The 23,228-nt window shown below is 39.9% G+C and overlaps 1 protein-coding gene across 1 annotated transcript; it reads left to right on the top strand.

The window, feature by feature from the left end:
* Window positions 1-27: 27 nt before the first annotated feature.
* On the top strand, window positions 28-22,574 carry TYW3 (tRNA-yW synthesizing protein 3 homolog). The gene is made up of 6 exons (XM_027536871.1): window positions 28-295; window positions 4,254-4,334; window positions 7,175-7,273; window positions 7,492-7,563; window positions 10,286-10,419; window positions 22,088-22,574. Exons 1-6 carry the CDS (start codon window positions 122-124, stop codon window positions 22,302-22,304), a joined length of 777 nt encoding a protein of 258 aa, XP_027392672.1. The 5' UTR covers window positions 28-121; the 3' UTR covers window positions 22,305-22,574.
* The last annotated feature ends 654 nt before the right edge of the window (window positions 22,575-23,228 follow it).

Here is a 23,228-nt window from a genome sequence, read left to right as displayed (position 1 = left end):
GCCCCAGGGGCGGGTCCCAGGAAGGAGTTTGGACCTTCCCGGCCACCATTGACGTCAATATGGCTGCCTCCAGGGAAAACAAGGCTAACGTGAAAAGTCCAGACTCTAACTCTTTCGTCGCATGGATCTTAGCGCAGAGTTCAAGAGGTGGAAGGCGCAGTGTCTGAGCAAAGCGGACCTCAGCCGGAAGGGCAGTGTGGACGAGGACGTGTTAGAGATTGTGCAGCTCCTAAATGGGCAAGAACAGTTTTTCACCACCAGTTCCTGCGCTGGCCGAATCATCCTCCTAGACGGGGTGAGGACCCTTTGTGCCCTTCCAGCCCTGCCCTGTAGTGTGCACGACGGGAACTCCTACACCCGCCCGATGTAACACCCCAACCCAGCTTGCCTAATTTGTTCTCTGATCGGTGATCTCGGTCTCTTTAAACTGACAGCGTTACTTAAACCGATGTGTCTAAAATTTTAATGTGTTTATTAATTACTTGGGAGAACTTTTAAAATACGTATTCTGATTCTATACGTCAAGGCTAGGGCATAATCTGCATTTCTTACAAGCCCCCAAATGATGCTGAAACTACTAGCCTGGGAATGATGTTGAGTTGCAAGGGTTAGAGACTTTTTTTTGTAAACACTAAGGGAATTTTAATTTTTTCAATACTAAGGAGATTTAAAGATTTTTAGTCTGGCGAGGCGGCTCCCTTCTGGTCGACAGCTCTAACAAACCATTGTTAACCAGTTGATTGCTGCTCGCTATGGTTAAGGAGTTCACTGCCTCCTAGTGGCCCACTCCATTATTACAACTCTGGTAATTTTTAGGAAGCCACGAGGGAAGCCCTTGTGTCTCAGATGATAGAGAATCCGCTTGCAGTGCGGGAGGCCTGGGTTCGATCCCTGGGTTGGGAAGATCCCCTAGCGAAGGGAAAGGCTACCCACTCCAGTATTCTGGCCTGGAGAATTCCATGGACTCTATAGTCCGCGGGGTCACAAAGAGTTGGACACAACTTTAAAACTTTAGCACCCTGCCTGGCATATTAAGTGCACTATAAAAGTTAGCTGTGTATTCACTTTAACATTAAGATTGAATTCAGAGCTTGCAAGACACCATGCTTGTAAACTCATTCTTTAGATCTCTCACTGACAGGTCATGTGAATGTCTCCCAAGTTAGCAGGGTCTATTCATTCTTATTTGCTTCCATTGCTTGGCTTGCTTTCTCTCTCTTCCCTCATTTCTCCTGCCCTGTCTTATCTGAATTTACGCAGTGATTTCCTAACAGGTCACTGAACTACCAGTCTCCCTACTCCAAACCAAGTTACACGCTGGTAACAGATTCCCCTTTATAAAGCACAGTTTGTGTGTGTCACTCATCTGTGCTGAAATACTTTGTGCTTTGTTGTGTTTAGTCACTCAGTCGTGTCCAACTCTTTGCAACCTCATGAACTGTAGCCCGGCCAGGCTTCTCTGTCCGTGGGGATCCTCCAGGCAAGAATACTGGAGTAGGTTGCCATGCCCTCCTCCAGGGGATCTTCCCAACCCAGGGATGGAACCCAGGTCTCCCGCATTGCAGGTGGATTCTTTACTGTCAGAGCCACCAGGGAAGCCCTGGTGTTCTTCAGCTGTTTTTCCCCTCTGACTCTTCATCTTAAGCTGGTCACTGAAACTGAACTATTCTCTTTTTCCTCTTACATTTATCTGCCTTTGTTCATCTTTATTTTTCCTGAAATGTTTACCTCCATCTTTGCATATCTGAGACACACCTCCCCAAACTCCCCTTTCCTACCTGAGCACACACACACACGTCCACTTGGAAGCAATGACTACTTCTTCTGAACTACCTTTAGGACTTTTTCCTGAACATCTTTTCATTATATGTGTTACCTTATACCTTGTTTCACTTTGCCTTATTTCTGGAAGAATTTGGATCAACTTACAAGTAGGCATTACAAGAAGGAAAATAAAAAGTGAGAAAATCTGGATAAAAGGAGCGTAGATAAGACAAAGCAGAAATGGCATTAGTCCTGAAAATATATCACTAGACTGTTAATTTGCTAGAGGTGGGTCACACATTTGGTTGTAAGATTTAGGGCAGCCAGCATTAGATCAGAAACATCAGTCCCTGACTGAGGTCATTCAGTGAAAACAGATCAGTTATTTGGAGAAGCACAACACTTCTCCATTCCAAAGCCAGATGGCAAAGTCTCCTGTGTTCCTAATGTATAAAAGTCACCTTGTAGAAGTATGATGATTGATTTATTTACATGAAACACAGCATGACTATATTTTAATACACAACCAAAATATAAAACATCATAGTAAATTGACAGTAAAATATGGTATTTCATTTTCATTGCCTGACAAATGGTTAACCTTAGTCATAAATGAGCTCTTGGAAACCAGTAACAAAGACATTGATAAACCAAGATGAATAAAACAAAAAGAAGAAGAAGAAGAAAATGAAATAACACGAGTGACTAGTAAGGATTAAGCATAAGAAGATGACTGAGTTGAACAGTAGCAAACAAAAAGCAATTTCTTTACAATACCATATTTGGATCTGACCTGGGCCTCCTGCATTGCAGGTGAATTCTTTACTGTCTGAGCCACCAGGGAAGCCCAATATTAACATTTGTACAGTTTTAGGAAACATACCCACATAAACACTGGGGGCCAAGATTGATGAAATCCCCTCTGTATAGTAGGGGGAAATCTATTATAGTTTAGACTCAAAACAATAAATTTTGGATATTTTTAGTCCTAGCAGTTCCAATTTGTTGGAATTATTTCAATAAGTTAGTTGGAAAAAATTACAGTTTATATATAAACCATGTTTACTGCATAGAAAGTGCATGTGGTTTCCTGTATCCTTTCTCAGCTGTCCTTGAGGATAGGATCTGTTTATATTTATTGTTGTTGTTCAGTCGCTCAGTCAAGTCAGACTCTGCGACCCCGTGGACTGCAGTAAGCCAGGCTTCCCTGTCCTTCCCCGTCTCCCAGAGCTTGCTGAAACTCACATCCATTGAGTCAGTAATGCTATCTTACCATCTCATCCTCTGCTGCCCTCTTCTCTTTTTGCCTTCAATGTTTCCCAGCATCAGGGTCTTTTGTAATGAGTCAGTTCTAAACATTAGGTGGCCAAAGTATTGGAGCTTCAGTTTCAGCATCAGTCCTTCCAATGAATATTTAGGACTGACTGCCTTTAGGATTGACTCGTTTGATATCCTTGCTGTTCAAGGGATTCTCAAGAGTGTTCTCCAAAACCACAGCTAGAAAGCATAGTTCTTTGGCACTCAGCCTTCTTTATGGTCCAACTCTCATGTCCATACATGACTACTGGAAAAATCATAGCTTTGACTATGCGGACCTTTGTTGGCAAAATAATGTCTCTGCTTTTTAATATGCTGTCTAGGTTTGTCATAGCTTTTCTTCTGTTTATATACAAAGCACCTAATAGAACTTGACAAATAAACATTTTTACAGTTAATAAGCAAAGAATACTGGTAAAATATTTGCCTTCTTGAAATTCTGAACTTTCAGTCTTAGCTCTTTGGTGCTCTTTGGTGCTACATATGAAGTCTAATCCAGAGGTCACAAATTTATGCCTATAGTGACTAGGGACATAGAAAGGTATGAACAGATCAGGCATCAGTAAAAACTGGTAGGTCCTGTGTGGGACTGAAACAGTGCTTTCTTACAAAAGGAATTTTAAAAAATGTTTTTAATGTTCTGCTAATCGTATAAAACAGCTAGAGTACAACTTAGGGGCTACTAGTGTACAACCCCTTGTAATAATACCTTTTCTCCTAACAAAAACAAGACCATATTTCAGGAAATGTTAAGTATTTTTATCTTAATAAACAAATTACTTTCTTTCTATCTCAAATAATTTCATTTCATTTTTGTTTTATGTTTAATTTTGCCCAAAAGCCTATTCAGTTGTTCTTAGTGATTCCTAATTCTTAGGAGAAAGCCTAAAATGGGCTTCCCTGATGGCTCAGACGGAAAAGAATCCTCCTGCAGTGTGGGAGACCTGGGTTGGATCTCTGGGTTGGGAAGATCTCCTGGAGAAGGGCATGGCAACCTACTCTAGTATTCTTGCCTGGAGAATCCCCACGGACAGAGAAGCCTGGGATCGCCTAAGAGTTGGACACGACTGAGTGACTAAGAACAGCACAAGCACGAAATATGCTACACATTGTACTTCTTATTTTCTAAATATTATGTGACTAACTTAAATTATGTTATTTTTTCATTTTAGAGTGTAAATGGCTCTGAGGTTCAGAAACAAAACTGTTGCTGGCTCCTGGTTACACACAAAGCCTGTGTGAAAGATGATGTGGTAAGTTTTTATATGTAAATTTAGAAATAAACTTTAATTCACAGTCACTTTAAATATATATGAAAAGAATAGAAAATTCAATTTATGTGCACAATTTTAATGACTGCAGATTACAAGGCCTAAAGAGCACTCATTACAATGGCTATTTTTTTAGTTGTGGGAGACTGCTGTCTATGCTGTATTATTTAGTTCCCTAAAATAAAATGTTTAGGTGCATTCATATAAATTTATATTAGTCAGGCGTTTTACATTACCGGCTCAGGCGCTTAAATGTTGTCTTCAGAGTACTCACTCAGTCTCCTCTGGGTACTGGTTCTCTCTGTATGTTTGCATTTCTCTTCTGCTGCAGATAATCTTTGTGGTGGGAAAGATAGCTGCCAGCAACCCCAGCAGAAAAAGGTTCACTTTTAAGATCCATGCATTATTTCCAAAGGATTCTGAGTCATCCTGCCTGGTGAGGTGTTCTCCGCCAAGATGAGTTATCTTTGCCAGTAGAATAGAATGCTCTCCTTGATCAGACCCAGGCACTCATTGTCTGATATTATATAGTGGGAGCCATGAGCGACAGGGTCACAACTGACAGTCGCACCAGAATCAAATGATGTGAAGGAGGGAGAACGGTGCAGGTAGGTTAGGCAGACAGAAGTAACAACTACCTTGTCCAGATTCTGTTGTTGTTCAGTCATCAAGTCATGTGCGACTCTTTGTGACCCCGTGGACTGCAACACACCAGGCTTCCCTGTCCTTCACCATCTCCCAGAGCTTGCTGAAACTCATGTCCATTGAGTCGGTGATGCCATCCAACCATCTGTCGTCCCCTTCTCCTGCCTTCAATCTTTCTAGCATCAGGGTCTTTTCCATGAGTCAGTTCCTCCCATCAGGTGGCCAAAGTATTGGAGTTTCAGCTTCAGCATCAGTTCTTCCAATGAGTATTCAAAACTGATTTCCTTTAGGATTGACTGGTATGATCTCCTTACAGTCCAAGAGACTCTCAAGAGTCTTCTCCAACACCACAGTTCAAAAGCATCAATTCTTTGGAGCTCAGTTTTCTTTATTGTCCAGTTCTTACATCCATATATGACTATTGGAAAAAGCATAGCTTTGACTAGACAGACCTTTGTAGGCAAAGTAATGTCTCTGCTTTCTAATATGCTGTCTAGGTTGGTCATAACTTTTCTTCCAGGGAGCAAGCGTCTTTTAATTTCATGGCTACATTCATTGTTCACAGTGATTTTAGAGCCCAAGAAAATAAAGTCTTTCACTATTTCTCTTGTTCCCCATCTATATGCCCTGAAGTGATGGGACCAGATGCCATGATCTTTGTTTTTTGAATGTTGCGTTTTAAGCCAGCTTTTTCACTCTCCTCTTCCACCTTCATCAAGAGGCTTTTTAGTTCCTCTTCACTTTCTGCCATAAGGGTGGTGTATCATCTGTATATCTGAGATTGTTGATATTTCTCCCAGCAATCTTGAGTCCAGCTTGTGATTCATCCAGCCCAGCATTTCACATGATGTACTCTGCCTATAAGTTAAATAAACATGGTGACAATATACAGCCTTGACATACTCCTTTCCCAATTTTGAACCAGTCTGTTGTTCCATGTTCAGTTCTGACTGTTGCTTCTTGACCTGCATGCAGATTTCTTAGGAGGCAGGTTAGGTGATCTGGTATTCCCATCTCTAACAATTTTCCACAGTTTGTTGTGATCCACACAGTCAAAGGGTTTAGCATAGTTAATGAGGCAGAAATAGATGTTTTTCTGGAATTCCCTTGCATTTTCTGTGATCCAATAGATGTTGGCAATTTGATCTCTGGTTCCTCTGCCTTTTCTAAATCCAGCTTGAACATCTGGAAGTTCTCGGTTCACATAATAGATTCTAGCTGAAGCATAATAATACATGTGTCTCAATCTTCAATCTAACAACAAAGCATTTAGACAGATCTAGTACGGTCTTTCAGAGAAGGCAATGGCAACCCACTCCAGTACTCTTGCCTGGAAAATCCCATGGACGGAAGAGCCTGGTAGGCTGCGGTCCATGGGGTCGCTAAGAGTCAGGTACGACTGAGCAACTTCACTTTCACTTTTTACTTTCATGCATTGGAGAAGGAAATGGCAACCCACTCCAATGTTCTTGCTTGGAGAATCCCAGGGACAGGGGAGCCTAGTGGGCTGCCGTCTGTGGGGTTGCACAGAGTCGGACACGACTGAAGTGACTTAGCAGCAGCAGCAGCAGCAGCAGCAGTACAGTCTTTCAGAGAAGGCAATGGCAACCCACTCCAGTACTCTTGCCTGGAAAATCCCATGGACGGAGGAGCCTGGTAGGCTGCAGTCCTTGGGATCGCTAAGAGTCGGGCATGACTGAGCGACTTCACTTTCACTTTTCACTTTCATGCATTGGAGGAGGAAATGGCAACCCACTCCAGTGTTCTTGTCTGTAGAATCCCAGGGAGGGGGAGCCTGGTGGGCTGCCATCTATGGGGTCGCACAGAGTCGGACACGACTGAAGTGACTTAGCAGCAGCAGCAGCAGCAGTACAGTCTTTACATTCCATATTCATTAAAAATATAAAGTAAATAGTTTACTTGTTTGAGGTATGGTTTGAAAGAATGCCACAGATAGTTTATGAGAGGATTAGAAATCAAGTCTCTTAAAAGAATAAGCAGATGAATGAGTTTTGGAGAAAGAGATCCAAGAAAGCAGAGTGAAAAGTTACTGTGGAAGAACGATGCAGAATGAGTGTGAAAGTTCCTTGGAAATATTGAAGGAACATAGGATAAAGGGTCACCAAGGAATAGGATCATGTATTTGTGTCTAATCCTAATATTTTCCGTATATTTAGATTGTGGCCCTGCAGAAAGCGAAGGGCGATGCCATTTTGAAATTCGAGCCACTTGTTCTTCACGTGCAGTGTCGACAGTTGCAGGATGCACAGATTCTGGTAAAATTTTGTGATTATACTTGAATTTATAGGTATATGAGTAGATTTAGTTTGGAACTTTAACTCTTCTACCACAATTAATGCAATGCTCGTTTAATCAACTAATGTTTTATCTAATTATAGATTTGAGGTTATATTATGTTTCAGCAGTTTGTAGAGCTAAAGTGTTTATCTGGTTAGCCAGATGATCAGAATTTAACAAATTTATTTTCTTACAGCATTCAGTGGCAATAGATTCTGGCTTCAGGAACTCCGGCATAACTGTGGGAAAGAGAGGAAAGACTATGCTGGTAAGGTACCTTTTGGTAAAAAGCAATTCTTTGATCATGAAGTAATCCAGATTATCAAATAACCTTCTACTCAAATCGTCCTGCCATTCCCTGCTCAGAAATCTTCAGTGACTGTTCTGTACAGGGCAAAGTCCAGAGTTCTTAGCTTTACACCTGAGGCCTTATAATATTCCCCTCCACTTACTTTTCTGCTTCCTTGGTGCCTCAGATGGTAAAGAATCCGCCTGAAATGAAGACCTGGTTTTGATCCCTGGGTTGGGAAGATCCTCTGGAGAAAGAAATGGCAACCCACTCCAGTATTCTTGGCTGGAGAATCCCATGGGCAGAGGAGCCTGATGGGCAACAGTCCATGGCGTCGCAAAAGAGTCAGACACGACTGAGCGATTAACACATACACCACTTATTTTTAACCTGATTCTCTTTGGCCTCCACATTCTGAATAGTCACGGCCCAATTTAATGAGCACCATGATGTATTGCAAAGAATCACAGATGGGCCCTAAAGTCCTCTACAGGGATCCATCAGGGACTGAACTTTTTCAGCTGTGTCAGGGATCTATCAAATTGCTGCCCTAGGGCCACATCCAGCCCACGGGAGACTAGTTCCAGTACCCCTGTTTGATGAATTGCTGTCTAAGGTTGCTTTTGTGCTACAATGGCAGACATCATATGGCCTGCAAAGTTGAACATATTTACTATCTATCCTTTTACAGAAAAAGTCTGCCATCCCCTGGACTAGAGGATCTTTAAACTTCCTTGCAAGTCCCACAGCCTTTCTGAGTCCTTTCCTGGCCAAGCCAGCCCCTAGTGACTTTTGCCCTCTCCTGCAGTAGCTACTGTTCGTGTTTACTGTTTGGCAATGTGCACATTGTTTGCTTTTGTAGTGTTTCCGATTGTCTTCCATTCTAGCTCCCAAGACTTCCCAATTTTCTATCTATTTTTAACAAATAACCTGCTTTCCAAAAAGAGGTGGCTTACGAAAGAAGACATCTGTATAGCATGAGGAAACAGAAAAGCAAAGTTCATGGTACTGATTTGAGTCCACATCTCCCTCCCCACTATGTACATCTGGTGGCCCGAGCAAAAACAGAACCACTCTTCCACCTTTCTCTCCTTTGTCTTCTATATTAAGTTAGTGACAGATCTGTCACATCTACCTCTAAGTCCTCACTCCGGACTGCACCTCTCCCAGCCCTCTTCCACTGCCCCTACTCAAGCCCTCTTCATCTCTCACCTCTGTCTTTACAGCAGTCTCCTGCCTGGTCCTCGTCCTCCCCATCTTTTCCTTCAGTCCCTCTAGCCAGTAGTGTCAGAATGCCCGTTTTAAAGAAGTCAAGGTCACCTGGTATTTTCTCTGACTTTCAAGACCTTATATACTTAAACTATTTTGCATCTACCTTATCTATGCTCATGTTCCACTAGCATGCTTCCACGCCAGCCAGATAAAATGCTGTTGGTCATTTCCCGAATGTATTATGCTTTTCGTGTCCTGTTACTATAGAAAAGTTCTTTCTCTGGCTGAATGCTCCCCTTCTCCCATTTTTACATCTGGTGAAATTATATGTATGCTTTAAAATCCCATAAAACCACCACCTGTCTCAGTCAGTTGCTCCTCTTCTACTGAATACGTTTCCTTAGTATTTTGTGTGTGTGTGTGTGTGGCACATGCGTGCGTGCACACGCACATTTATGTGTTTCTTCTTAGTACCGTGTTGGATTGTGATTCTTTGTTCACTTGGTTTTTTGTTCAGACGTGTTAGCTGTCTTTTAGATGGGGACCATGTGTATTCATCGGAGAAGGCAATGGCGCCCCACTCCAGTACTCTTGCCTGGAAAATCCCATGGACAGAGGAGCCTGGTGGGCTGCAGTCCATGGGGTCTCGAAGAGTCGGACACGACTGAGCGACTTCCCTTTCACTTTTCACTTTCCTGCATTGGAGAAGGAAATGGCAACCTACTCCAGTGTTCTTGCCTGGAGAATCCCAGGGACGGTGGAGCCTGGGGGGCTTCTGTCTATGGGGTCGCACAGAGTTGGACACGACTGAAGTGACTTAGCAGCAGTAGTAGCAGCATGTGTATTCATCCTATATCTTCATACCTTCTGTGGGGCCTGGATAATTGCAGACATTCAGTAAAGGCTCGTTGAATGAATTTTTCTGCCTCATAAGAGTTTCTGTTGTTTCTGAACCTATATCCAGTGTTTGGGTTTACTGGGAACATGCTGACTGTTTCCTCAATGGGGTTACTAAGACTGGCAACCCTAAAGCATCAAGAAAGCAGCCACTTTGTGTGATGGAACAGGCCTGCTTTATCTTGTAACCACCCTGCAGAAGCAGTGCTAAGAGGCCCTTCAGCATCCAAGCCATTTTGATTTTTCCTTAAAACTTCTGTTGAGGTTTCATTTATTTTATTTAAATAGTGTATTAAAACTTCCTTAGATTTAGTGAGATTGATACTATTAAGTTTATTGGGCTCTTTGATAATATCTGCTTCTCTGAAAGACAATGTATAAAACGATTTTCTTTGCAAATGACTTTATATGATGGGAAAATCTATTTACTCTCCTTTGATTCAACTGTATTTGACTAAATTGTATCAAAGTGCAAACCTAAGTGCTGTAATGGAGCTAAACTATATATAAACACAGCCCTGAGTTGACTGTTCTTTAGTTATCTTCAGCATCTCTAGTACATAAGTCATCCAATCTAAATTGTTCCTTGTAGGCTGTCCGGAGCACACATGGCTTAGAAGTTCCTTTAAGCCATCAAGGAAAACTGATGGTGACAGAGGAATATATCAACTTCCTGTTAAAGATAGCAAACCAAAAAATGGAAGAAAACAAGAAGAGAATTGAAAGGTATGTTAATGATATATTTCCATGTTAGTCTTATATACCTAGGTCTTCTTTGAAAATATTAATACACATCATCTCCAGTTTATACTCCCAGCTGCTTTTATATTTGTAGCCTTATCATGAATAATAAAGATAATGAAAATAATTGATGAGAGTAGGCCAGTGGTAAGGAACCTGCCTGCCAGTGCAGGAGACATAAGAGATGCGGGTTCCATCCCTGGCTTGGGAAGATGCCTCGAGAAGGAAGTGGCAACCCACTCCAGTATTCTTGCCTGGGAAACCCCACGGACAGAGGAACCTCGTGGGGTAATGGCCACAGGGTTGCCCAGAGTCGGACACAACTGAAGAGACTCAGCACATAGTATACATAAAGGCCAAACTGCAGTGGGTACTTCATGGGGCACAAAGCGGAGGAAGCTCCGGCAGAAGAGTGGGACATGCAGCTGCCAGCACCAGGCATTAAGGAGAAACAGTCACTCAGGTGAGAGCGAAGCAGCCACAGGGACATAACTGATCCAGCCGAAGGCAGCCAGGGACATGGTACACTCTGCCCCCGGGATGGGACCTACTGAAGATTACTTAAAATCTCCTTTTGAGGAGAACAGCCTGGTTAATTTTAATCTGATAAATATTTTATACCTCTGGCTAGATCAGAACTCAGCTCTTGTCATGAATTAGATTTGAATTGGCATAATTGTCCCAGTCAGAAGGATTATGGCTGTCCGTGCACATCTTTATATTTCCCTTGTTTCTGCTTGATTAATTTTACATTACTCTTTCTCAACTTTTTCCTCAGAATAGAATTTTTGATATAAAGAAGTGACAATTATGCTGCTTTTTATATACGAAGATAAATGCCACTAACCTACCATCAGTAAAATGTGTATTTCTGAGTTATTGAAGAAATCATCTCATTGTCATTTATTATTTCCTTTTTGCTTTCTCCCCACCCCTTTGGTCCAGAGAAGGCAATGGCACCCCACTCCAGTACTCTTGCCTGGAAAATCCCATGGACAGAGGAGCCTGGCAGGCTGCAGTCCATGGGGTCACTAAGAGTTGGACACGACTGAGCGACTTCACTTTCACTTTTCACTTTCATGCATTGGAGAAGGAAATGGCAACCCACTCAGTGTTCTTGCCTGGAGAATCCCAGGGACGGGGGAGCCTGGTGGGCTGCCGTCTATGGGGTCGCAGTCGGACACGACTGAAGAGACTTAGCAGCAGCAGCAGCAGCACTCGTTTGGTCACCTCACAACCAGTCAATCACTGCCGAAATCACTCCTGACTCATTCTTCTCTCCCCACCCTTCCTGCCACATTCTTCATTCAGGACTACTGATCTAAGAGTAGAATGTTTCCAGGGTGTCTCTCTGCTTAGCCATTCTCCGTATTACCATCAGAATCCTGTCTGTAAAATGAAAAGGAATCCTCTTGCTTAACTCGTCTGCTTAACATTCTTTAATACCTTAACATTCTTTAATACCTAGAGTTTTTTACGAAACAGCTAAAGCCAGAAGCCACTCTGGCTGCAGAGTGGCATGATGGAAAGAGGTAGAATTGGGTTCCAGAGGCAGAACCGAGTTCAAATCCTACACCCACCACAACTTAACTCTCTTGGCTTCAGTTTTCTTGTATCTGTCTTAACAATTTTAGCATATTTTAGACAGCATATATCGAATGACAGGCCCCATCTGTGTCATGTCATGATTCTTAGGATAGCCTTTCTCCTTCTTCACTGACTCATACAGAGAATAAACCTATAATTACATCAGTATCACCATCCAGGCTTTTTCAGCCAGAGCTCCTTATTTGAACCATAAAATTAACAAAATTATGCAAGTGACTATTTCTCAGTTCTCCCAGCAATGCCATATAAATTATATCAGCCAAGATACATTGGAGATAAGTTAATTAATTCATGACATATTGTGGCTGTCTGTGGGCATTAAAAGTGATTTCAAGAAAGTAACTGAAGGTACCCAGCCATTCCACCAGGCTGCTGCTATTGCTGCTAAGTCACCTCAGTCGTGTCCGACTCTGTGCGACCCCATAGACGGCAGCCCACCAGGCTCCACTGTCCCTGGGATTCTCCAGGCAAGAACACTGGAGTGGGTTGCCATTTCCTTCTCCAATGCATGAAAGTGAAAAGTGAAAGTGAAGTCGCTCAGTTGTGTCCGACTCTTAGCGACCCCATGGACTATAGCCTACCAGGCTCCTCCGTCCATGGGATTTTCCAGGCGAGAGTACTGGAGTGGGTTGCCATTGCCTTCTCCATTCCACCAGGCTACAGAGTTTGAACTGTACATAGGTATTTATTGGTGGTTTTTCAGTTGCTAAGTCGTGTCTACCTCTTTGCAACCCCATGGACTGCAGTGTGCCAGGCTGCAGTATTTATTGGTACCATTCCAAAAGTTGGCTACATTTGTTAGTATTCTAACTGTGAGACTGTTGGTGAAAAAGTAGGAGGTAGGAAATCAGTTTCTGTTTTCTTACTTGAATTTCAACAAGATTATAAATATAGCCCAGGATGAACTAACTATACACCTGGTGAAGTTAATTGAGCCACGTTCACCAACTATAAAATCAAATTATGCTTTAAATCCATTGACTCAAAAATATGTTTTGAGATTATAGTGTGCATGCTGCTATCAAGAGAGTCATGCTCATCATATAAAATCAGTGAAAAATTAAAGAAGGGTAAAAAGTGTCTTAAGATACTGATTAGAAGATTACATGTGAATTCAGAAAGAGTGAACAAATTAGGGAGCTCCTTGGGGAACAGCTGTATATTCAACCAAATGCAGAAAAAGAGCTACTCTTCTGATGTGGAAAAGAGAAAAATTAAACACTGGAGGTGATGAGTTCTGCAATCAGATGTTGAGTATAAAATTGGTTTGTCATGGGACCAAAGTTTCACAATTCAAACAGCTGTAATAAGAGAAGTTTTAAAAGTCAGAATCCTAATGAGTAGCATTCTAGCAACAAGAAATATTCTTGAAATGTGATAATCAAAAGTTAAAATATTATTTTAATAGCAAGAGGTCTCTTTCATAAAAAACGGTTCCCAAGCCCACTTCTTCATGGGAAGAGTAAGATAATCTCATCTATAATGATTTCCAGGTGAAACATGGGAATTTTGGAGGTTTATTTACCAATTACAAGAGGAGGGCTTGTAGCTGTTAATAAGAGATCAAGACTGACTTAGATTGGATGAAATTAGCCATGTTCCTCTTCTCACCACCTGTGTAATAAGAAAATAAATGTTAAATAAAATGTAGAATAAAAAGTCCAAGTATATTGGCATATAATATTGATAAAAATTAAGCAAATTAGAGCAAAAAAGTAAATATTTCTAATGGTTGGTTTTTTGGTTTTTACTTTTTTATGGTAAAATATACATAACATAAAATTCACAATTTTAGCCATTATACAGTTCACTGGCATCCTTTCCTCAACATCCTTGCCAACACTTGTCTTTTGTTTTGTTTTGATAAGTGCCATCCTGGCAGGTGTGAGGTGATATCTCATTATGATTTTGATTTGCATTTCCTTGATGATTAATGACATTGAGCATTTTTCTTACACCTGTTGGTAAGCATTTGTGTGACATCACTTTGCTACTTTCCTTCCGGTGCTTTTTCTTAGCTTCCTTCTGGGTTTCTCTTGTTATTCTACCTATTGGTTAAATACTATTGTTCTCTAAGATTCCTCCCATGGCCCATTGCTTTAGCTTCCCCAGACACTGGTTGCTAAGACGCTTCAGTCATGTCCGACTCTGTGAGACCCTATGGACTGCAGCACTCCAGGCCCCTCTGTCCATAGGGATTCTCCAGGCAAGAGTACTAGAAGTGGATGCCCTTCTCCAGGGGAATCTTCCCAACTCAGGGATTGAACCCACATCTCTTATGCCTCCTGCATTGGCAGGAGGGTTCTTTACCATTACCGGCACCTGCGGTAGATCTTCCAAATATCTCCCAAGTTCTGGGCCCATATATCTAGTAACCTATTGAACATATCTAACCAAATATCCCAGCAGCCTTTCCTTAATATCTTATCTTAGTCTCAACCTTTTTTAACAATTTCCTTGGTTCAGAGTCTTAACATTTACAAACATTATTACTGTTATGCCTCAGTGCAAAGAGAAATGTGAACCATATTGAATTACACTTATTTAATTGCATGTATGTCTTTTTCCCCCACCTCAAGATGGTCACCTTTTAAATAGGACTAACTCCCCCCACACACAGATACCAACCAAACACATGTCCATACATACCCACACTTTAAATATCTCTTATCCTAAAACTTTATAGAGTAGAAACCCAATAACTTTATTGAATTAATCATAAATAATAAAGGAACTTAAAAGTCAATACATTATATTGAGCTCCCCAAAGGCAAGTATAGTTTCTTATCATTTTCTGAGTGTCTGGTAGGAAAACAGTGGTTAATAAATGCTTGCTGAATTTATTTGACAGACTTGTTCTAACAGTAGTGCTACTTAAAAAAAAATAGTGCTACTTTTATGGCTTCACAGACTTAAGGTCATTATTCTGGAAGACATGTAAGATGGCTTACTGATGGGGCTACCAGAATAGACCTGCTACACAGTCTGGGTAAGAAGTAACAGGACTCTAAGTAGCAAGGTGAATGGGAATGATCCTGCAGAGCATAATCCTAACGTGGCAGCAGATAGAAATGAGGGTAGAGGAGGAGGAGGAGTCAAGTCTTACTTTTTTTAATGGAAATAAAGCTGGTAAATAAATAACTCACACAATTCTCTATATACTTATGGTCAGAGAAGTAAGTAATATAAAGGGAAAACATACATTTTCTGGTAGTTTCTCCTTGGATGTCCTCTCCCCTCAGTTTTTCCTCTCATAATTCCTCTCTGTGCCAGAAGAGGGAGGAATTCACCTCACCAGCTCCCATTCATCCTTGCGATTCAGCCCAGGCTTTGGGTTTTTTTTCCCCACGGAGGATTTCTTGATCTTTCTTGGAGCTGAGTGCCCCATGTTCTCCTGTTTTATCTTAGCTTTTTCGTGGCACATTGAATGTATCTTTACAGCTCTGCCGCTCCCATCAAACCCTGAGCTCCCTGAGGGCTCAGGCCATCTCTTACTTGTTTTAGCACCTGGCACAGGTTCTGTCACATACGTTTTTTAATAAAATGCTAGAGTTTAAAATCAGTTAAAAATCCAAATACATAATATATGAGAATAGTCTTCTTTTGTTATTTGTGAATAATAGAAGCCTAAAAGGGTGTGAGGGCTTCCCCAGTGGCTCAGGGTTACAAGAATCCACCTGAAACACAGCAGATGCGAGTTCAGTCCCTGGGTTGGGAAGATCCCCTGGCAACCCACTCCAGTACTCTTGCCTGGAGAAGCAGTCCATAGCATTACAGAGTCAGACACAACTGAAGCAACTTTACACACATGCACGCATGCAAAAGGACATGAAGTTGTGCTTAAGATTTCATTAATTGTATGTTCCTATTTAAGAAGTCAGAAATACCAGCTTTTTATTGCCCATGGTCCCCTAACTGATCTGAAGAACAAAAATTCGTTTTCCCAGAGCTGGTCTGAAAAGTTCTGTCATGAAGAGAACTATATACAAGTTGCTCTGTGTCATGATAATCTTGACTACAGAGGTGGAAAAACGGAAGACAACTTGCTTTTCTTTGGAGAGGAGCAGAAAAAGAGTTGCCTGAGCATGTATTTCTTTTTATTCTCCCAGCTCTTTTTGTTGCCTTTGAAAGTTGAGAAAAATATACTTTGAGAATCTGGCTTTGGAATGCTGTGTAAAGGGTCATAGCATGAGAAGAAAACATGTAATTGAGAAACAAATTTCTGACTTATTGAGTAAGATAGTTTCCCAAAGGACATTTTAAAAGTTCCCTTAACAAAGAAAAAAAAGTAGTTGAAATTGTATTCTTGGCTCTCAACACGGAAAAGGTCTTTGTTCCTTTTTACCACTTTTTTCTTTGGTCCCCCAAGGATTATAGCTTTGAATTCTTAGGTTGTTTAATGGAAGATTAGAAGTAACACACCCATTCCTCTTTAATTACCTTTTTAGTGTGGTCAACAAGGTATTTTACACAGCTGTTAATTCGCTGTGCTCATAAAAGAGGAATTTAATCTTATCTTTAATTTTCTAGGAATACAGTAGAATCCAGAGAAAAGACCTGGTTACCTAAGTTTAAAGAGCAGGGTTGGGGAGAGACTGATAGAAGAGAATGTTGAACATCATGAATAGCCTCTTATGATCAGATAAGGGTGATTCATACCGTTTTGTAGCATGCTTAGATTTGTTTTAGATAAAGCAAGTCATTCTACTGAGGCATTTTTAAAAACTATGCTATATAGGCAGTGTGGAAAATGAGAAGAAAACCAATCATTGAAGTCACCCAGGATAATGGCAAGACCTGGAGACAAAGATCAGGCCAAGTGTAGAAGTTTTCATGAGTGTAAAGGACTGAACAGAATATTGGTACATAATCTGAGGGGTTGATAAAGGAGTTTAGTCTGGAAAAGTATTGGTAAGGCAGGTGAATTCTTACCTTATCGTTCACCTCTCTGGTGGGCAGGATACTGAAAGAGTAAGCATTCTCCACTTGACAGGAATGCAGGCAGTGGTGTGTTTGTGGGGAACCAGGTTTCAGTTAAGCAAGGATATAAGGAATACATTAAATGAAAAGGTTGTGACCATGTTATGGGATCTAAAATAAATATCAGTTTAAAATTTTCAAAACCTTTTGCTCTAATTCGTAAAGTACTGTTTTCTCTTTCACTGTACCTCCCTCTTTGAGATTGATTTATTCATTCTAGAAATACCATTTAGCCCTAGTTATCTGCCAAGAATGGTGATAAATATCAAGATGTATAGTGGTGATTACATAAGTTCTTAAAATATGGATAGGAAATGTGGTAATCATGTTAGGTATATCTTAGCATTGTGTGAAGTATTTGGGAAGAGGCAATTAGCTTGGTTTTCTAAGGGCAGTTTTAGAGCTTTTGCAAGTGGAACTTAGCCTGTTTATTGAATTAAAATAAAGAACATAATTGGCTCAGATAGCAATCTATCCTGTAGATGTCAAAAACTTCCTGTCATAATCTCCCATTATAATAGGATATAAGAGCATGATGGAAAAGGGAATGGCAAACCACTTCAGTATTCTTGCCTTGAGAAGCCCATGAACAGTATGAAAGGGCAAGAAGATATGACACTGAAAGATGAACTCCCCAGGTAGGTACCCAGTATGCTACTGAAGAAGAGTGGAGAAATAACTCCAGAAAGAAAGAAGAGATGGAGCAAAAGCGAAAACAATGCCCAGTTATGGATGGGACTGGTGATGAAATTAAGTCCAATGCTGTAAAGAACAATACTGCATAGGAATGTGGAATGTTAGGTCCGTGAATCAAGGTACATTGAAAGTGGTCGAACAGGAGAAGGCAAGGGTGAACGTCGACATTTTAGGAATCAGTGAACTAAATGGACTAGAATGGGCAAATTTAATTCAGATGACCGTTATATCTACTACTGTGGGCAAAAATCCCTTAGAAGAAATGGAATAGCCATCATAGTCAACAAGAGTCCAAAATGCAGTACTTGGATGCAATCTCAAAAAGGACATAATGATCTCTGTTTGGTTCCAAGGCAAACCGTTCAATATCACAGTAATTGAAGTCTATGCCCCAACCACTAAGGCCAAAGAAGCTAAAGTTGAATGGTTCTATGATGACCTACAAGACCTTCTAGAACTAACACCAAAAAAACATGTCCTTTTCATCATAGGGGACTGGAATGCAAAAGTACGAAGTCAAGAGATAACCTGGAGTAACACGCAAGCTTGGCCTTGGAATACAAAATGAAGGAGGACAAAGACTAACAGAGTTTTGCCAAGAGAACACTGATCATAGCAAACACCCTCTTCCAACAACACAATAGACAACTCTACACATGGACATCACCGGATGGTCAATACCAAAATCAGATTGATTTTATTTTTTGTAGCCAAAGATGGAGAAGCTCTATACAGTCAGCAAAAACAAGACCAAGAGCTAACTGTGGCTCAGATCATGAACTCCTTATTGCAAAATTTAGATTTAAATTGAAGAAAGTAGGGAAAACCACTAGACCATTCAGGTATGACCTGAATCAAATCCCTTATGATTATACAGTGAAAGTGAGAAATAGATTTAAGGGACTAGATCTGACAGAGTGCCTGATAAACTATGGACAGAGGTTCATGATATTGTACAGGAGGCAATGATCAAGATCATCTCAGAGAAAAAGAAATGCAACAAGGCAAAATGGTTGTCTGATGAGGCCTTACAAATAGCTGAGAAAAGAAGAGAAGCAAAAGGCAAAGGAGAAAAGGAAAGATATACCCATCTGAATGCAGAGTTCCAAAGAATAGCAAGGAGAGATAAGAAAGCCTTCCTCAGTCATCAGTGCAAAGAAATAGAGGAAAACAATAGAATGAGAAAGAATAGAGATCTCTCCAAGAAAATTAATGATATCAAGGGAATATTTCATGCAAAGATGGGTACAATAAAGGACAGAAATGGTATAGACTTAACAGAAGCAGAAGATACTAAGAAGAGGTGGCAAGAATACACAGAAGAGCTATACAAAAAATATCTTCATGACCCAGATAACCACGATGGTATGATCACTCACCTAGAGCCAGACATCCTGGAGTCTGAAGTCAAGAGAGCCTTTGGAAGCATCACTACGAACAAAGCTAGTGGAGGTGATGCAATTCCAATGGACCTGTTTCAAGTCTAAAAGATAATGCTATTAAAGTGCTGCACTCAGTATGCCAGCAAATTTGGAAAACTCAGCAGTGGCCACAGGACTGGAAAAGGTCAGTTTTTATTCCAATCCCAAAGAAAGGCAGTGCCAAAGAATGCTCAAAATACCTCACAATTACATTCATCTCACACGCTAGCAAACTACCGCTCAAAATTCTCTAAGCAATTCTTTAATAGGACATGATCTGAGAACTTCCATATCTTCAAGCTGGATTTAGAAAAGGCAGAGGAACCAGAGATCAAATTGCCAACATCTGTCGGATCATCGAAAAAGCAAGAGAGTTTCAGAAAATCATCTACTTCTGCTTTGTTGACTACCTCAGAACCTTTGGCTGTGTGGATCACAATAAACTGTGAAAAATTCTTCAAGAGATGAGAATACTAGGCCACCTGACCTGCCTCCTGAGAAATCTGTATGCAGGTCAATAAGCAACAGTTAGAACTGGACATGGAACAATGGACTGGATCCAAATTGGGAAAGGATCAAGGCTGTAGATTGTCACCCTGTTTATTTAACTCATGTGCAGAGTATATCATGTGAAATGCCGGGTTTGATGAAGCACAAGCTGGAATCAAGCTTGCCTGGAGAAATATCAATGACTTCAGATATGCAAATGACACCACCGTTTTGGCAGAAAGCAAAGAGTAACTAAAGAATCTTGATGAAAGTGAAAGAGGAGGGTGAAAAACCCAGCTTGAAACTCAACATTCAAGAAACTAAGATCATGGCATTTGGTCCTATCACTTCATGGCAAATAGTTGGGGAAACAATGTAAACAATAACAGATTTTATTTTCTTGGCCTCCAAAATCACTGCAGATGGTGACTGCAACCATGAAATTAAAAGATGCTTACTCCTTGGCAGAAAAGCTATGACCAACCTAGACAGCATGTTAAAAAGCAGAGACATTACCTTGTTGACAAAGGTCCTTATAGTCAAAGCTATGGTTTTTCCAGTAGTCATGTATGAATGTGAGAGTTGGACCATAAAGAAAGCTGAGCACCGTAAAATTGATGCCTTTGAACTGTGTTGGAAAAGACTTGAGAGTCCTTTGGACTGCAAGGAGATCCAACCAGTCCATCCTAAAGGAAATCAGTTCTGAATATTCATTGGAAGGACTGATGCTGAAGCTGAAACGCCAATACATTGGCTACCAGATGTGAAGGACTGACTCATTGGAAAGGACCCTGATGCTGGGAAAGACTGAAGGTAGAAGGAGAAGGAGATGACAGAGTATGAGATGGTTGGAAGGCATCACTGACTCGATGGACATGAGTTTGAGCAAGCTCTGGGAGTTGGTAATAGACAGGCAAGCCTGGTGTGCTGCAGTCTATGGAGTCCCCAAGAGTCGGACACAACTGAGCGGAACTGTTAAAAGCATGATAAGATCTCAACAATGGCAGAAGTGTTCTCAACTTTTAGATCATTTTATTTGGGACCTAGGATAACACCTCGGATGTTTACCATTTTTGTTCAGTTGTTATTTATTCACTTATTGGGCATATTTTTAACCAGGTGTGGCTGCACTGTACTCCATGCTAAGAATATAACAGAACAGATGACAAGATAAATGGAGTCCTTGGTGTCATGGAGTTTATATTCTGTAAGAATAGTCACATTTGAGAACTTAATCAGTGCCAGGGTCTGTGCTAGGTACTTACATATATAACCAACCCTCTGACAACCGTGCTAGGTACAGGATAACAGCTAGTTTTGTAAATGAGGAATTCAAGATTCAATGAGGTTGAAATTAGCAACCTCAGCTTTCCCAGTGGAGCACTGATGTGAAGCACACGGAGCAAACCAAGCCACTTGCTGCTTTCCGGTGTCTGCCAAAAATGAACACAAACCCTCCACTGGAAAAATGAGTAAAGGAGAAGAATAATTTACAGTAAAAAATTCAAATAACAATAAACAAAAAATGTTCACTTTCAAAGAAATAAAAACTTAAATAATGAGAGACCCTTATCACCTATCAAAGTCAAGCGGTTTTTGATGTAATATTCACTGTATGAATGAAGTGGTCTCAAGTTCTGCTGTTAGGAGCATATTTTTTTTTGAATACCCATTCTAGAAAACAGTATTTATCAAGAGCCTTAAATATTTATACCTTTTAACCATGTAATTACTTTCAAAGTATCTATCCTAAATAGCTAAAAACTCAGATCATATTATTTCCAAAACGTTTATAACATTGTTTATATTGGGCAAACTTGAAAATAAAGGACAGTCTAAGTGACATGATGTTATACTACCATTTAAAAGTATTATTTTGTAATTCATTTAGTGATGTGGAAAGTGTTTTCAATAAATATTAAATTTGAGAAAACAAAGTAAAACTTTGTAATATCACAATTGTATAAAAGACAGGTGTATGTATACATGGACAGATGTATTAATTCAGAATACACTCATAAACTGGAAAAAATAAAAATATTGAGAATGGTTATTTTTAGGTAATTATGTGGAGGTCATTCTGTAACTTCATATATTTTCCAAATTCTCTAAAATTGACTTCTGTTACAGTTATGATTTTTTTTTTTAAGAAAAATATTTCTGTTCTTTTTTTTACCTTTGTTTGACTCCTACATCTGGAATAGAAATTAGGTAGGATAGAGGTTGTCAAGAGGTGATTCCAATCCAGTTTTCAAGACTGTTCTTAAAGAACTGAAAATGCATTTCTTTTCATAAATAAGCAATCATAAAAACAAGAAGCACATTATTTCTGTGATTTATTTCATATCTTAAGGTTAACATGAGATACCAGATTTATGTAATTTTATGTTTGAGGTATATTTCAGTCATTTTTTTGAGAACACACAGATACATAACAGAAGTGTTTTATTTCTTTACAGGTTTTACCACTGCCTACAACATGCTTTGGAAAAAGAAACTGTTTCTACAACTTCACAACCTAAAGAAAAAGTTAATACATCATATATTCGTAAAAAAAAAAGGAACCCAGGAAAAGCACGTGGCAAACATGTTAATGAAGAACATGATAAAGAACTTGAAAATAATGACCATGATGATCCAGGAATCAGTGATACTATCTTCCCTGAAGATTACTGAGATTTGGTTCCAAAATGTCTTGGTAGAATGATGTTTCTAATAGATATTATAAAGCTGCTCTTAATAAGAGTTTGTTGAGTGTATCAGACTTTCAGAAAAGCAAGATTTAACTTTTCTCTATATTTTAGGGAAACTCTTAACTTTTCTCTATATTTTAGGGAAACTCTTAACTTTTAAAAACAACTGTGTATAATATTTACTCATATACTATCTTTTTAAATCACATAGTCATTGCAAAAATAAAATTATGATTTTTTTTAATGCCTCTAAGTTTCGGTGTCTACTTCAAAACAGAACTATAATACCATTCCAAGGGAACCTTAACATTAGGAATATTTGAGTAAAAATCATAACATTTTTCTTAGTTTTCACTTTGAAATCAACAGCTTTCAAGGGGATCACTTTGCTGCTTATTTTCCTGGAGTCCAAGGACAGGATTTTTCCTTTCTTTAGACTCTGTGAATAAAACAACTGATATCTTTTTTTGTTCAGGACAAAATACTTATACCTTCTTTCCCCATTATTTCTCATAAACCAGAGCTTGCCACTGGCACAGCCTCTGTGGAACAGGTGGGCATAGCTTTTCACTATCCTCAGTCAGAAATGATAACTTAAGACACAGAAATTTCAATAAATAAATGTGCTGTGAAAAACCTCAAAGAATCAGAAGCCTTGGTTTGAGTTCTGACTGCGACAGAGAAGTTGGAGGTCCTTGAGCAAATCAATTTCCAAGGGCTTCCATTTCCTCTTCTGCTTAATAGTAATTCTAATCCCTTCCATATTTATACCAAAGGAGTGCTGACATCTAAGTTAAATAAAAATGTGAAAGCATTTAATAGACAATTTTGCATATATATTACTATTTTGCTATTTATTTTCACTATAAGTTGAAGACATTTCACAATGTATTTTCAGAATATCAAA

Source organism: Bos indicus x Bos taurus, chromosome 3 (genome assembly GCF_003369695.1).
Source record: "Bos indicus x Bos taurus breed Angus x Brahman F1 hybrid chromosome 3, Bos_hybrid_MaternalHap_v2.0, whole genome shotgun sequence".
In the NCBI taxonomy this organism is placed as follows: Eukaryota; Metazoa; Chordata; class Mammalia; order Artiodactyla; family Bovidae; genus Bos; species Bos indicus x Bos taurus.
Note: the sequence above shows the minus strand (reverse complement) of the source record. Positions and strands in the feature narration are given on the sequence as shown.